At 40.0% G+C, this 14,618-nt stretch overlaps 1 protein-coding gene across 1 annotated transcript in view; it reads left to right on the forward strand.

Annotated features, from left to right (window-relative positions):
• The window catches only part of PROM2 (prominin 2), a 110,168-nt gene that overhangs the window by 84,371 nt on the left and 11,179 nt on the right, over positions 1–14,618 (forward strand). Inside the window, exons 19-22 of the mRNA XM_077469508.1 lie at positions 391–471; positions 931–999; positions 4,464–4,553; positions 5,108–5,205. Coding sequence (XP_077325634.1) covers positions 391–471; positions 931–999; positions 4,464–4,553; positions 5,108–5,205 — 338 coding nt within the window. The remainder of the gene's footprint in view (positions 1–390; positions 472–930; positions 1,000–4,463; positions 4,554–5,107; positions 5,206–14,618) is intronic.

A 14,618-nucleotide genomic window follows, 5' to 3' on the forward strand; every position in this document is an offset into this window, starting at 1 on the left:
TCTGAATAAAGATCAAGTATTGTTGCCGTTTTAATAGGTCATTGGGTTCAGTTATTCCTGTGATTATAATAACTTTATGGCCAGGGTTTTGTTTTTAAGATTTAAAGATTTGGCAGTACTCTCTGTTTTTTAGTCTGCCTTCTGGCATGTAATAATGTTTGTAATGCGAGATAAAGGTTTCTTCTTGTACTAAAGATTGGCTTTTTTTTGTAACATAGCCAAAAGCTTTATAGGCCCACCTTGCATACCATAGCTTATTGATTTCATAACACCAAAAAAGGAGAAAATGTCTAATTTATTTATATATTTATTTATACTGTGTCTGTGTATTTGTCATTTACATTCTATACTGTAATGCAATTCATTTAATAAAAAACTTCATAACTTCAGATTGGTATTCAACGTACAATACAAGATATCAACATGCTGAATGGACCTTTGGTGGATGACTTTATTAAGATGCTGAGAAATGTAAGTTAAACAGAAAACACAATCATGATGTCCACAGTGTTATTTTAATTTCTCAAATCAGGAAAATGTACTATTTATTACAGTAAATACTATGAGGGCCTGCATCCTTTCAGGTAGACAGTTGCTGGTACAATAAATCACGCATTAGCCTCTTCAAATTCATGGCACCCAGCGACTCTGGTCATATCATAAACATGCCATATCATACTCAGTTTATTATATCTCAGTGCCTACTGAACTTTTCAAAGGTATCATTTGGAGAACACCCCTACAGTGAGACAGAGTTAGGGTCCTAGGGGATATTTACCCTTTCTTAGCTTAGCCAAGAGGTGTAAGGAACCAGGGTGATTCAACACACTTGTCATCCAACCAAATCAAAATCATCAATTTTAGGTGCACTGGTCTGTTAAGGTGTCTCGTCTTGTGAAGAGTAACTATTATTTCTGGTCATTTCACTAGGAAAGCAAATGTCTTATCAATCAAGCTAAAGGATACTTTTCCCAGTACATTGACTGGGTGAAAATGACAGTAAGTATCATTAAATCGTATAGTTATTGTGAAAGAGAGATCTTACTATTTCATCAGTGTCTTTCAATTTGGGCATGGAGTATAATTATTGGGAGTCCAGCTCACTTTTCCACACACCAATTCACAAGCCCTATTTTTTTCTGCATTGCTTCCTATTTTTATGCCTTTTGATTCAGTAACCTCAAGTCTCCTGTCCAATCCCACCTCTTGCCCCCTTGACACAATCCACTCTTTCTCCTCCTCCACCACACTGTTTAGTCTGCCATCCCTCTGACCTTAATGGAGAACTAAACTTAAAATATACCGCAAGCCATTTTGGATATTTTAATGGAATAGGCATGTTTTGTTTTGTTTTTTGTTCTTTTTGCCTGTGTCACCACTGTGTCCTGCAGTAATTTACAGCCAGTAGAAATAAGTAACAAATGCGTTTTGGGGACCAGGGATCTGACACTCCCAGAAGTGTTTCAGATGAAGAGGAGAGGACTGCCCAAGCATCATAGCTCTTGAAGACAGCAAAACTAGTGGCATGGGCAGCTGACCAGGTATAAGTATACAATCTCTATATATTTGCCTCCAAAACAGGCATCCCACTTGGAGGATTTCCCCGCTATTCTTGTTTTATTATATTAACAGCTCACTTTCAGTTTAGAGAGCAGGGATCAAATAGAGGGGGTGAATCTCCCTAACAAGTTCAAAGCACTAAAAAACCTGGCAGAGGATCTAACCCCTCGCCACTTTATCAAAAAACTGGGAAACTTTGTTTTGTATCACAATATATTTGTCATGGAATTTCAGGCAAGCAAGTACCACAGATACGTTTTATTCTTACGCAAACCAAGTATTTCATATAAATCTTTTATTTATTTGTTTATTGCATTCTACTTATTTTAACACCTACTGTTTGACAACAGGCACTTGGTTGGTAGTTATTAGTACGTAATGAGAAGCAATACATCTGTAAATATTGTTCTACCAGTTTATAATTAGGACAAACAGAGGGCCGCATGCAATGGTTAACAATTTCTAATTATCTATTATTATGTTTATCACTGGTAGGTGATTTATTTGTGCTATATTCAGGGTGTGTACCTCACACAGTGTATTGCTCATTGTGGATCGGCAGTTTTCAGATGTTTAACTGGTAAAACCTGTTTATGTTAATATTACTACAATTTGCACTTAGACAACTCAAATCCTAAAAGGGATTTACCATGAAAAAATGTAAAAAATCTCAGTATGGCTTTTCCATGTAATAACATGCAGAGGCTTCTATCTACCAAGGCCAGTAAGTAAGACCAAGAACATCAGTGACAACCTGTCCAACTGTTACTGAAGTGTATTGTATTGTCTCCTGACCAGTTAAATGCAATGGAGAATACTGAATACTAGAGCAGAACTCCAGTATAAATGTTGTTTAATACGGAAGCTAATAGAGAAGGGTAGGAACCTCTGTTTGGTTATCATTGCTGTCTCTGTCCATGCTCTGAAGATTTTCTAATTTCCTGTTCTAATGACAGCTATTAATGGAATCAAAGGTGAGAAGAGAAATCTCCTAACCTGGGAGAAAGTAGACAATATAACAGCCTCTAACTCTAGCCCACCCTATCTAAAATAAATAAACAAAAAAAACAAACAAATGTGGCAATCAAACAAAGAAACAAAATTCCATTCCGTTTAAAAAAAAAAAAGAGTAAAATTGTAGTTGTAGAAGGCCATTAACAGTTAACTAACAATGACAATGGCCATAAAATGCCGAAACCAGTTATGTCAATGCCAAGCTGCAGTTTCTAATGCTGGTCAAATACTTTCTTGTATTTAACTTTGAAAAACATGCTATGTTTTTTAAAGTTAAAACTTTACCCAAACTACAGTTTGGTTTGGGTCTATTTGTCTAAATTTGACTGCTGTGTCAGTCTGACTGGACTGTGAGATGTTCAGCCTGGCCACAGGGAGAACTGTCTCTGGTGGCAGGCGTGAAACTATGGTCTGGTCAGGCGCTTGAATTACTCTCTTTCAGAGCCAGGTCAGTGGGAGTGGCCCTCTCGCTGTGCCCTCTGGGAGAGGGTATTGAAGATACGGACGGCACGTGGTTCGGGGTTCTGGTCCAGTATGAAGAGCTGATTACATGGTCCCGGTCCTCCTGACCAGCCCCCCAGGAAGGCTATGGCCTGGGTGTGGTTTATTGGTTTCTATGCAGAAGGGAGCCTGATTTTGCACTTTCTAGCTTTAGTAACTAAACCCCATTTTGTACTTAAAAGTGGGGTATGCCTGTAGTGTCTTTCTTTTTCAACGTGACTAAATATGTACATGACTTGCATACAAGGCTGTTTGAAGGCCTGACCAACTACTATATCCTCAATATTAGATCCTGGCTCATCTATAATGCATATTTTAGGTTTATTTAAAACGACCTGTCATAGCTAACACTTAGGCCATTTCACATGGGTTTTCCGATCAGTTTTTCAGGAGCACTGACATCCGCCGATATCCGATCTGATCCTGTCCGTGGAATCCAGATGGATGGAAATAACATTTTCCATCCATCTAGAGAATCAGATCGGATAGGATTGAATAGAGGACAGCAGCGCTTTGACAAGTCCATCTCAGCACAGTGAGTGAAGATGGACCTGTCATCCACCTGCTCAGCGGGGATCGGCGGATCGATCCCTGCTGAGCAAAGCGGAGTCCGTATACAGACAAGCCCACATGAAAGGGGCCTTATGCCATTTCAGAAAAACAAAAAACATGTAAAAAAAAATACATACTCCTTTAGTCCTTGAGACCCTGTACCTCTGTCTACCAGGGACATGAATGCAAGCTTTCTATTAGTGTCTAGCCACTCTTCCTTCTCAGCATTTCATAGTTGAGCAGGTCTAAAAATGTTAGTTACCACAATGCTGTATTTTTACCTTCTCAAAACAAATTGGTCTGTCATATCAATCAGCACAATACTGCAGAGGGGGTGGGCACAAATATGTATTACCTTGTAGGATTTCAGATAATGGTTCATATATCAGCTGTTCATTCACTACAAAGGAAAAAATACACTACAAGTGATAACTACTGTAGCTATATTTAATTATTTTGGTTCTTCATTATTACAATATATTACTTTGAATTAGAATTAGAATGTAAATATGAAACCTAATATCCTCAAATAAGAAGGCATAGTGAATTTATTTTCCAAAAGTTCACCCTAAATATATCATATAACATTTCACTCTTCATGTTAGATTTCCCGTTACTTTAAAACATGATACACAATTCCAGAGTGACTTTTCAGGTGCAGTAAAGGTTATGATGTGTACATGTATATTTAACAATATGTATTCTATAGAGTTTACATAGCGGTCCATGAAAGGGCCCAAGGGTCAGACCTTGTCTTGCTCATCAGACTTTATTTTATCAAGCATAATTAATTTCATTTGTTCCTGCCAGTCAGAGCGTGTACATTTTTGTTCCAGATTACACAGGACATTGCCTCCTGCCGCTCAGTGCCTGCAACACTTGACAATGCCCGTGTGATTGTCTGCGATAATGTGGTCCACCCCTGGGTGAGTAGAGTGCCAAAAAGTAATCCAAGTGACTTCATAAAAATATAACAATCCTAGTAGGATGTAAGTGCTCCATTGTGTACACTTTACATTAAGTAGCAACCTGGTTAAAACTGCACTCCAGGAAAACAGCTAAAATATATATAAGGGAGCTTTTTTACCTACTAAAGAAATTGCACATCTATCTAGCCAGTCCTGTGATTTACAAAGCCCTGCCACACAACACAGCCCTGTCTGGAAAAGCAGGAGACTTGATTTTTCTCTATTGCAGTTAAGTAACACTTACCGGTCTTTTTCCTCCCCCGGCCTGTGATTGGACAGTGAACGATAAAGGGAGGAGTAACAGACTGATAAGCGCATCTGTCATGTAGCTCTTTCTTCCTATAGGCCTGTTCATAGTTAGCACATGAGCAGTAGAGAAAACCTTACTTAGCTTGAGACACCCAGGGAATAAGTCAGTAATGACAGCTCACATTTTCCCTCTTAAAAGATGCGCTTGATATTCCATTATCAATATGGATGTTCTAAAAAGTCTTATGTTTTTTTTTTTTTAGAATGGCTTTTGGTTTTGCCTTGGTTGGTGCACCATCCTCCTTATCCCTAACATCTTCCTGAGCATCAAGTCAGCACAGCATATTGCACCCAAGTCTCGGTGAGTACACTTCCACCTCAGCTCGTTAATTCAGCCAAGTTGTCACTGCTTCATACATTCATACTACAACATGCTTCCAATGATGCCCACTTCACTATCAGGTCACCAGTACTTTCAAATCTTTCATTAGAAGAAAAGCGTTGTTTCATTGAGCTCCATCCTCTGAGCATTAAAATGACTGGAGACAGTCCCCCCATCACACAAATATAAGGAACAATTACTCCCAGCTGGTCTTCTCAACCACAAGCATCAGTCTTACCACTGTAGCTTTCACTGTAGGATTTTAATACTGACAATGTTTAACAAGGCTCAGGTCCAGATTTCCAGACAATGGGCTTAAGATACTAAAGAGAAATAGACTGTTAACTTTGTAAGGGAAGATGCAGCAAGTAACTTTTCCCCAGAGCTTAGTGAATGAGGTAAAGCTCTACTGTTTTCAATGGTCCAATCATGTGCAAGCAAGAATTTTTATTTTCTCTTTTCTATGCATGTGATTGGGTATTCTTTGCAAAGTAAAATTTTACCACATTCACTATCCTTTAGGGAAAATTCCCTTGCAACGTGAATAGCCGATTTTCTGTTAGTTAAAAGAAAAAAAAACAATGAGTAAACTATCCCTTGTTCTGTTATTGACTTCTCATTTTATTCTCATCAGAAGAGGAAATGCAACAATCTTATATTAGCTTAATATACAGTCACAATATTGTAAAGATAATCTGAAAAGAAAATGATCTGTGTAAAGGAGGTGATCCCAGGGGAGTTCCACTAACGATTATGTGATAACTGGATCAAGTGGGGGAAATCCAGCTTTGACAGCTCTCCACCTGAAATAAAAGACCAGTTGGCATTCACAAATGGGCCTACAACCTCTGGTAATTACCATATTTATTGGCGTATAACACACAATTTTCCCCCCTGAAAATAGGAGGCAAATCAAGGGTGCGTAAATTACACCAATAGTGTACCTCCGAGGGGAAGGAGGGGGACGAGCGCCGCCGATTGCTGCCGGAATTCACCAAGCCGTCATCTGCTGTATAATCGGCTCTCACTCGGCTCTGATGTCACACCCACAGTCCTGCCTCCGCCACCGGAATTGGACCACTGTTCTGTCTATCACAGACGCTGATCCAATGCCGATGGCAGAGGCTGGACTGTGTATGTGACTGCCAATTGAGAGCCGAGTAAACAGGAGATGATGGCTCTGTGATTTCCTGCATTATTTTACTGCATGAGAGATGGTAAGGCTGCAGATGGGCATCAGGCTGTATTGGTGGGATATGGGCACAGGGGCGGGACTGTGTATGTGACTGCCGACTGAGAGCCGAGTAAACAGGAGATGATGGCGCAGTGATTTCCTGCATTATTTTACTGCATGAGAGATGGTGATGCTGCAGATGGGCATCAGGCTGTATGGGTGGGAGATGGGCGCAGGTCAAGCTTGCTGATGGGTGCATATCAGGCTGCATTGAGGGTGCAGATGGGCACAGACCTGGCTGCATTGAGGCTGCAGATGGGCACTAATCAGGCTGCATTAAAGCTGCAGATGGGCACAGATCAGGCTGCATTGAAGCTGCAGATGGGCACAGATCAGGCTGCATTGAGGTTGCAGATGGGCACAGATCAGGCTGCATTGAGGCTGTAGATGGGCACAGATTAGGCTGCATTGAGGCTGCAGATAGGCACTGATCAGACTTCATTGATGGGCACTGACCATTATTTTGCTTCAAAGTGGTTTATTTAAAAAAAAAAAAAAATCCTGAAACTTCTCTCTTAAATTGAAGGTGCGTGTTATATTATAAATATGGTATTATAAAACTGAAGTTCACCCAATATGCTGGCATCGCAGACAATTTTATAATCAATCTTGTCCAATTTTTCGCTACATCAGGTCAGGACAATTATGAAGAAGGGAGTAGTTCTATACATACTTAAAAAAAATCTAAGGGCCTGATTCATTTACTTGCATACAATACACTAAAAAGAGAATATCAAGTGTTATATTGTGTGATAGTAACACTTAATTCATTAAAGCTGGAAAAGTTTTAGCGATTAAGCTTTGAATACCTATCTGCGAACATTAAACCTTCATTCACAAAGCTTTTTCACTAGCTTAAAATGCTGATTTCAGGTGTTAATATCACATTAGCTTTTCAGCAGGAAACACTTTATTCATTGATAGTTAAAGAGGAAGTAAACCCTGATGGGTTTTACTTCTTTTTTCCCCCTGCAAAATAAAAGCATAATGGGCTAGTAAGCATTGCATACTAGCCCATTATGTTGAATTTACCTGCAAACGAAGCCTGCGATGTCCGCGATGTCTCTGCTGGTGGCTGTATCCATCTTTACCCCTCTTCTTCCCGGGGCCGTGGACTCTGGCTCTGTGACTGGCCAGAGTGGCATGATGTCACTCCCACGCATGCGCTCGGAAGCACACGTCATGGGACAGGCCCTATAGAAATGTCACGATTGTGCCCTTTCTTTAGTGCACATGCGCTAATGGCATCGGCACAAGCGTATATGGTAACTATCACACGAACCATGCAGGTTTAGGAGATATTTCTAGAATCTACAAGTAAGCCTTATTATCGGTAAAAGTGGTGTGTAAGGGTTTACATGCACTTTAAAAGAATACACCCCCCCAGAAATAAAAGGGGGAGGGGGTTATTATGGACACAACAGACTGTAGGAACTCTCAAAATTGTAAAAAAGAAATTGTACTTTAATACAAAACCAGTAAAAAGAGGCAATAATTCTTCAAATCATGGTCAAGGATATCTTTTATGATCAGTAGTGTGCTATGTATGCATTCTGTGTATAGCCACAACTATATTTTATTGACTCTTTTTACTGGTTTTATAATAAACTATTTTTTTTTTTTTAATTGAGCTCCTATCGTCTGTTATGCGCATAATACTCCCCCTATTCTTTCTGGAGGGTATTCTTTTTACTGTTAATATTGAGATGATGGCACTCCACTCTACCATATTTGTATTCATTGATGCTATCAGGGCCCTGAGCCCACCCAGTTGTGTCACAATAGTGAATTAATATTCGCTATTGTCTTCCTGATTCTTCCCTGAGCCAATTAGTAATCAAGTCCTGAGACTCCTGGCCAATTGGATCTCATGACTCACTTTCTGTTTGGCTGGGAGGAGAAGCAAGGCCCCAGAGGGAGCAGTAGCAGCGAGGAGCAGCAGCCCTAAATTTTTACGATACGGTATATACTCTAAATAAAATATAACACTTATTTCAAAGAGGGTTTTTTTTGGTTTATTTTCATGATGATACAAGAGTGCAATATTTTCCTGTAATTTTAAGTCCCTATGTTACATTGTTCAATCAGCATCATCACTGAGGATCTGTTCAGATAAAGTCAGTTATAGGATAAGGCACCCACAGGCTCCAATGAAGTGCCATGTGTCTGGATAACCCACAGAATTGAACTGCATAAAGAGGAAAACTATAGAATTTATAACACAAAATTAAAGTGGATGTAAACCTGAAAAAAAACATTTTTTTAATGAAGACATCTACCTGGTACAGTAGAGGATGTCAAGTCATCTGTGTCCAGTCTTGGCACAAAGAGTTAATCCAGCTCTGAGCAATCCTCTTGTTTTTCTTTTTGTAGTAAGATAACAAATGACACACAGATAAGTTTGTGTCGCCACATCCCCCACTGTTGTGACTGACATCTGATTTCTTTATCAGAGAACAGAGAGTGACAATTCCAACTTCACATCTCCCCACCTTTCTTCTCCAGCTCTCCCAGGATTGGCTGCTCTACATCTCAACATGATTGGGCATGCTGAAGTCATGTGGTGCCTTTCCTGAATTTTGATTGGATGTTACTCAAAACTCAGGAATAGGAGAGTAGGAGAGTGTAGAGGTGGGCGGGGAGCCTTGTGACATCATGACTGTCCACCGAGCTCTGGCAAAGAGAACCACCTACCAATTCCAGAGTTTGCAGGGCTCCTACTGCTGAAGAGAGTGACATTTGTAATGTAGGCATACATGCAGGAGGCTTGCATGTACATATACATTAATACTGTGCCATTAGTTTATACTGGGTGAGTGGTGGGTTTACACCCACTTTAATATAATAAACTTCACGCATATTGTATTTACAGTATATACAGCTGTGATATCCATAGGGAAAATCCCAGCCCGAGCCCCCACATGTAGCAGTTAATCTCATAGGAGCCGCTGGAAATTTGCCCAGGTTTTTCGCCAGTAGATTGCCTCACAGCCAGGTACATAATCTCAGCCACACTTTTCCTCAATAATTAAAGTGGAAGTAAACCCACTTTTTTAACTTTTACCTACAGGAAAGCCTATAATAAGGCTTACCTGTAGGTAAAAAAAATATCTCCTAAACCTGTACGGTTTAGGAGATATTCCCCTCGGTATGCGCCGCTGACTGCAGCGGCGCATGCGCACAAGGGGGTTCTCTCCGCGAAAATCCGGCAGCGCTCGTCCGGCCGGATTTAAATCTCCCGCGCGCATGCGCGGGAGTGACGATATCGCGGCTCCGGCCACTCACAGCGCCGGAGCCGCGATACCCGGAAGAGACGCCGAGGGAGCATGTCGGCTTCCTCGGCGTGGATCGGGCGAGATGTCGGGGCCTCGTTCTAAGGTAAGTATTTCATAATGAGCTAGTATGCGGTGCATACTAGCTCATTATGCCTTTTGCTTTGCAGGTTTAAAAAAAAAAAAAAAAAAATGCGGGTTTACTACCGCTTTAACCCATGGATATTGTTTATATTTTCGAAGAACTTGGATAGGGTTAAGGGAACTGAGTGGGATACCAAAAAAACATAAACTCTTTTCTATTAAGCTGAAGCAGAAGTCCTTGCATATAGCAAACTGTGGACCTGGCTTGTAGTAGAAGCAGTTAAATGCAGAGCTGAAGCTGGCTGCTTTCATTAGAGCACCAAGAGCAGAGTCCCTTCACAAAGAACTAAATATACAGGGCTCCCCTGTAGTATAAGCAGTTAAAGCACACAAGCTTCTTTCTTTAGAGCAATAAGAGTCCCTTCAAAAAGAATAAGATAAACTAATCTCTTCAGGACACCGGCTGATATCCCCATTAGCAAACACACAGCTGACCTTCTAGCACAACAGGGATGGCAGCAGCCAAAAAATCTCTAAGATCTCTCACAGCAGTTTGCATGCACAGAATGTGTAGGGATAGTTGGTTTCCTCCTTCTAACTTCCAAGCGCCACTTTCCTCCAGTAATACCAGACTACATTTTCATCAGACAGCCCTCAGTCAGCTCTCAGTAGTTTCAGCATTCAGGCCCCCAGGTCACCCACCTGAGGCCTCACAAACAGCAAGCACATGGCAGCACTGCCCTGGAGGTTGGACTGATCCTCTGCAGGAAAAGATCCAGAGCTCAGTGTGCCCAGAGAATTTATACAAACTTCCAGCATGCGTTCAGGGCCCTATTCCCTGGGATTGGCCAGGGCTGCATAAATATTCATACTACTATCTCAGACATCTCAAGTCTCCCGGAAGGTGCAGGAGACTCCCGCATTTCTGTGGCGGCTCCCACACACCTGCAAGCACCTCCCGATTTTTTACAATTAAATTGTAAAAAAAAAATCAGTTATTAAAAATAAAAAACTCACTGACATACTCACTGACTTTTGTGTTCATATGTGTTTCATAAATTGTGAATGGCTGATTCACTGATCATTCAATTCTTCGCTTTTTACTGTTACATATTTTGATGGAAATATATTTTGTATAGTATATTCTCCATCTGCATTTGCTCACTCAAGTTATATTAATGGCTCAATCACATATCACTTTGCGATAACCTGTAGCAAAACGTGCATTATAAAATAAAACAAATGCTGCAACAAAGAGGATACAAAACATAAATAATTCTAAACGATGTACCACCAATAAATATCAAATTGACATTTAAAGGTACTGTGCTTGAGGTAAATAAATGTAACCCTATGAATGTCACATATTAATCAATATAATAAACCTACATGTGTGAAATTGCTTACAAGTTCACAAATAAATGTGCAATCCATTAAATATACAATAAGCAGGTATAAACCATCACATTAATAAATAAATAAATAAGTGTGCAGTTCATTAAATGTAGATTGGACATGGAAATTCATAAATGTCCAGCCATCAATGACAACACAGAAGAATTATTTTTTGAATCTTATATGTGTATTTAGATTAGATAGTGCTGCAAAAAAAAGAAAAAAACAGGGTGATCAATAAATCACTCTCTAAATTAGTGCTTCATCCACTGTTTATAGAAACCCCCAGTGACCATATATACTCACCAAATGTAGATGACCCCCTAGTAAAAAAAAAAAAAAAAGGTTTATATGTACTTAATTAAATCAGCTCAGTGGGATAATGAGTCCCTGTGAATGCTCTTCATGGATCTAATATTAAAGGGATGTAGAAGAGGAAAAAATCATTGGGGTAGAATTAATAAAACTGGAGACTGCAAAATCTGGATGGCGTCCAATCAGTTTCCAGGTTTTTTGTTTTTTTTGCCAAAGCTTAATTGAACAAGCTGAAGTTAGAAGCTGATTGGCTACCATGCACAGCTGCTCCAGATTTTGCACTTTCCAGTTTTAGTAAATGATCCCCATTGCATAAAACATAAATGTATTTATTATATATTGAAATGGGTACAAAAACCCATCAAAAAACAAAGCGCATCATCCAGCAGAACATGCAATAAAATGCATAACACATGCACCAACACCAGTGCACCATTTAGGATGCAATACCAATATAGGATGTACCATTCAAAAAAGAATGCATTACTGATATCTGCATGGCACAGCAACCCACAGCGCAAAAAAAAAAAGGAAGAAAAGAAAAATCAGCACAGCCTATTTTTTCTGTGTCGCGGTGATTAGACAACCCATTCATTTAGAATGGTCTACCTAATGCAATGTGCCTCAATGTATGAAAACACAAACTTTGTGTCACCTTGAATTCTGGAGTAAATGGGCCCTCATCGCCAGCAATTTATTAGGATATCCAAGTCTCAGTAACATCCATCATATATGGTGAATATACACTTATTGGGATTTTTTTAACAAAAACATGTAGCAGAATAAATATTGGCTTAAATTGATGAAGAAATTCATTTTTTTCTTTTTTTTTTGGATATGTTTTAAACCAGAAAATAAAATATGTTGTTTTTTTATCAAAATTGTTGTTGCTTTTTTTGTTTATAGCTCAAAAAATAAAAACCGCAGAGGTTATCAAAGCTCTATTTGTGGGGGGGGGACATCAATTTTATTTGGGTACAGCATCACACGACCGCACAATTGTCATTTAAAGTAATCACAAAAAATAGCCTGGTCATGAAGGGGGGTACATTTTCCGGAGGGCAAGTGGTTAACTGGACAAATACAGATGCACAAAGAGAGGAAAACATGGATTTAGTTAGAGTGGTGATCAATGTACATTGCAGGGATTTAAAACAAACTTTCTTGAACGCTCGTACCTGTTTCTGCTCTGATGAAAAAGCTGTTTGTTGTGTGCAGAGTAAATTTGAATGGAAGTGATCTTTTCCATTAATGATCAGTTGCAGTGTTCTAATGAAGAAGGTTGCAGTGTTAGCATCGCTTTGGAAGTGATTAACCTCCTGGAAACATCTTGCAAAAAAAATAAAAAATAATACTTTTTGTTGCAGAGGATGCCTAAAACTTGTATGTTAGTGCAGATTTCTGGTAAAACCAGTAAGCTAATCACACAAGCATTAAATTACATTTCTGGGGGTGTTCTATATACCATCTGTGTACAGAGCGGCTCCAGGTTGCCATAGTACATTGTATTTTACGAAATATTACAGATTGAAAAGGAAAGATGATTTTCATTAACATTAATGCAACTTTCACACTGGGCCAGTGGGCACGTTGACGGTAAAACTCTGCTAATTTTTGCGGCACTTTACCTTCGATTTAGCGGCGCTTTTCAGCCGCTAGCAGGCACTTTTAACCCCCCGCTAGCGGCTGGGAAAAAAAGGGTTAAAAGCACCGCTTTGCAGCACTGTCCATTGATTTCAATGGCAGTAGCGGTTTAGGAGCGGTGTGTACACCGCCACAAGGATGCTGCTTGCAGAACTTTTTTTCCCGTCCTGCAAGCGCACTGCCCCAGTGTGAGTGCACTAAGTCTTTCATACTGGGGCTGCAGAAGTGGCAGTTTACAGGCACTTTTCGGGCGCAAAAACGCCTGTAAAATGCCTCAGGCCGCGTACACACGCGGGGACTGTTCGCCCAACTTTGTCCGTCAAACAGTTTCGGCAAACAGTCCGCTCAAACTTAGCATGGACGGACATGGCCACACACGACGGACGAACAGTTTGCTGAAACCGTGCGCGATGACGTGAACGGCACGTACGACGGGACGAAAAATACGACGTCCTATACACTGCATTATAACTTTCGGCGTGTAAATCCTTTCTGAGCATGCGCGGAACTTAGTTTGACGAACAAGCCTACACACGAGCGGACTGTTCGCTGAAACAAGGTTTCAGCAGACAGTTTTTCGGAAATTCCGAAAAACCTTGTTCGTCAAACTGTCCGCTGAAACTATCCGCTGAAAGCCCACACACGAGCGGACTGTCCGCCCAAACACTGTTCAGCGGACAAAGTTGGGCGAACAGTCTGCCCGTGTGTACGCGGCCTCAGTGTGAAAGTGGCCTTAATGACAATATGACTTGTATAGCACTTTCCCTGTATATGCTATATTCTTTTTAATTTTCTATTTTTTTTTCCCCCCACGAAAGTGCAGTTACCCTTTATTCCTTTGTCCATCAATTTGTTTTAACATACTTATTATTAAACATTTTCATTCACTTTCCATTCTGACTTTCATACATTTCCTTTTTTTAGATGCCACCCCCCTGGTTGTCACAGAAATAAAAATAAACAAAAGAAAGCGGAATAAAAACGGCCAATGCATTTCAATCTGATTTATATTGTACGCCGTGTACGAAAGCAGAACCTGAAGGATTAAAACTGCAGCATGCTGCAGTTTTATTTTTAAATACATTTCAAAGGAAAAACAAAAAGCAATGCTTACATACTTGTGGATGAACCGACATAAAAGAAGGACCTGCAATTTGCTGCAGAAATCATCCTGCTCTATAAAAGAAATGCTCATGTCACCATATAAATTGGCCATAGTTTACCACTATCATATTGTTATACAGAATATAAAGTATAACTCTCCTTTGGCTAAAAAGAAAGAACAGCCCTTCTATATATGTCTGTTATATACAATGTGGACTCTAGCTAGAAATGCAGCCCTGTGTTCCCCTTACATCTGGTGTGCTGATTGGAGGGTCCGCCTGCTGTAGTCACATGATCAGTCCTAATGAAATAATAGAGAAATTATGTGAAAAAATGGTAGAAAA

Source organism: Lithobates pipiens, unplaced genomic scaffold (assembly GCF_037356315.1).
Source record: "Lithobates pipiens isolate NorthernLeopardFrog02 unplaced genomic scaffold, aLitPip1_a1.2 Scaffold_8, whole genome shotgun sequence".
In the NCBI taxonomy this organism is placed as follows: domain Eukaryota; kingdom Metazoa; phylum Chordata; class Amphibia; order Anura; family Ranidae; genus Lithobates; species Lithobates pipiens.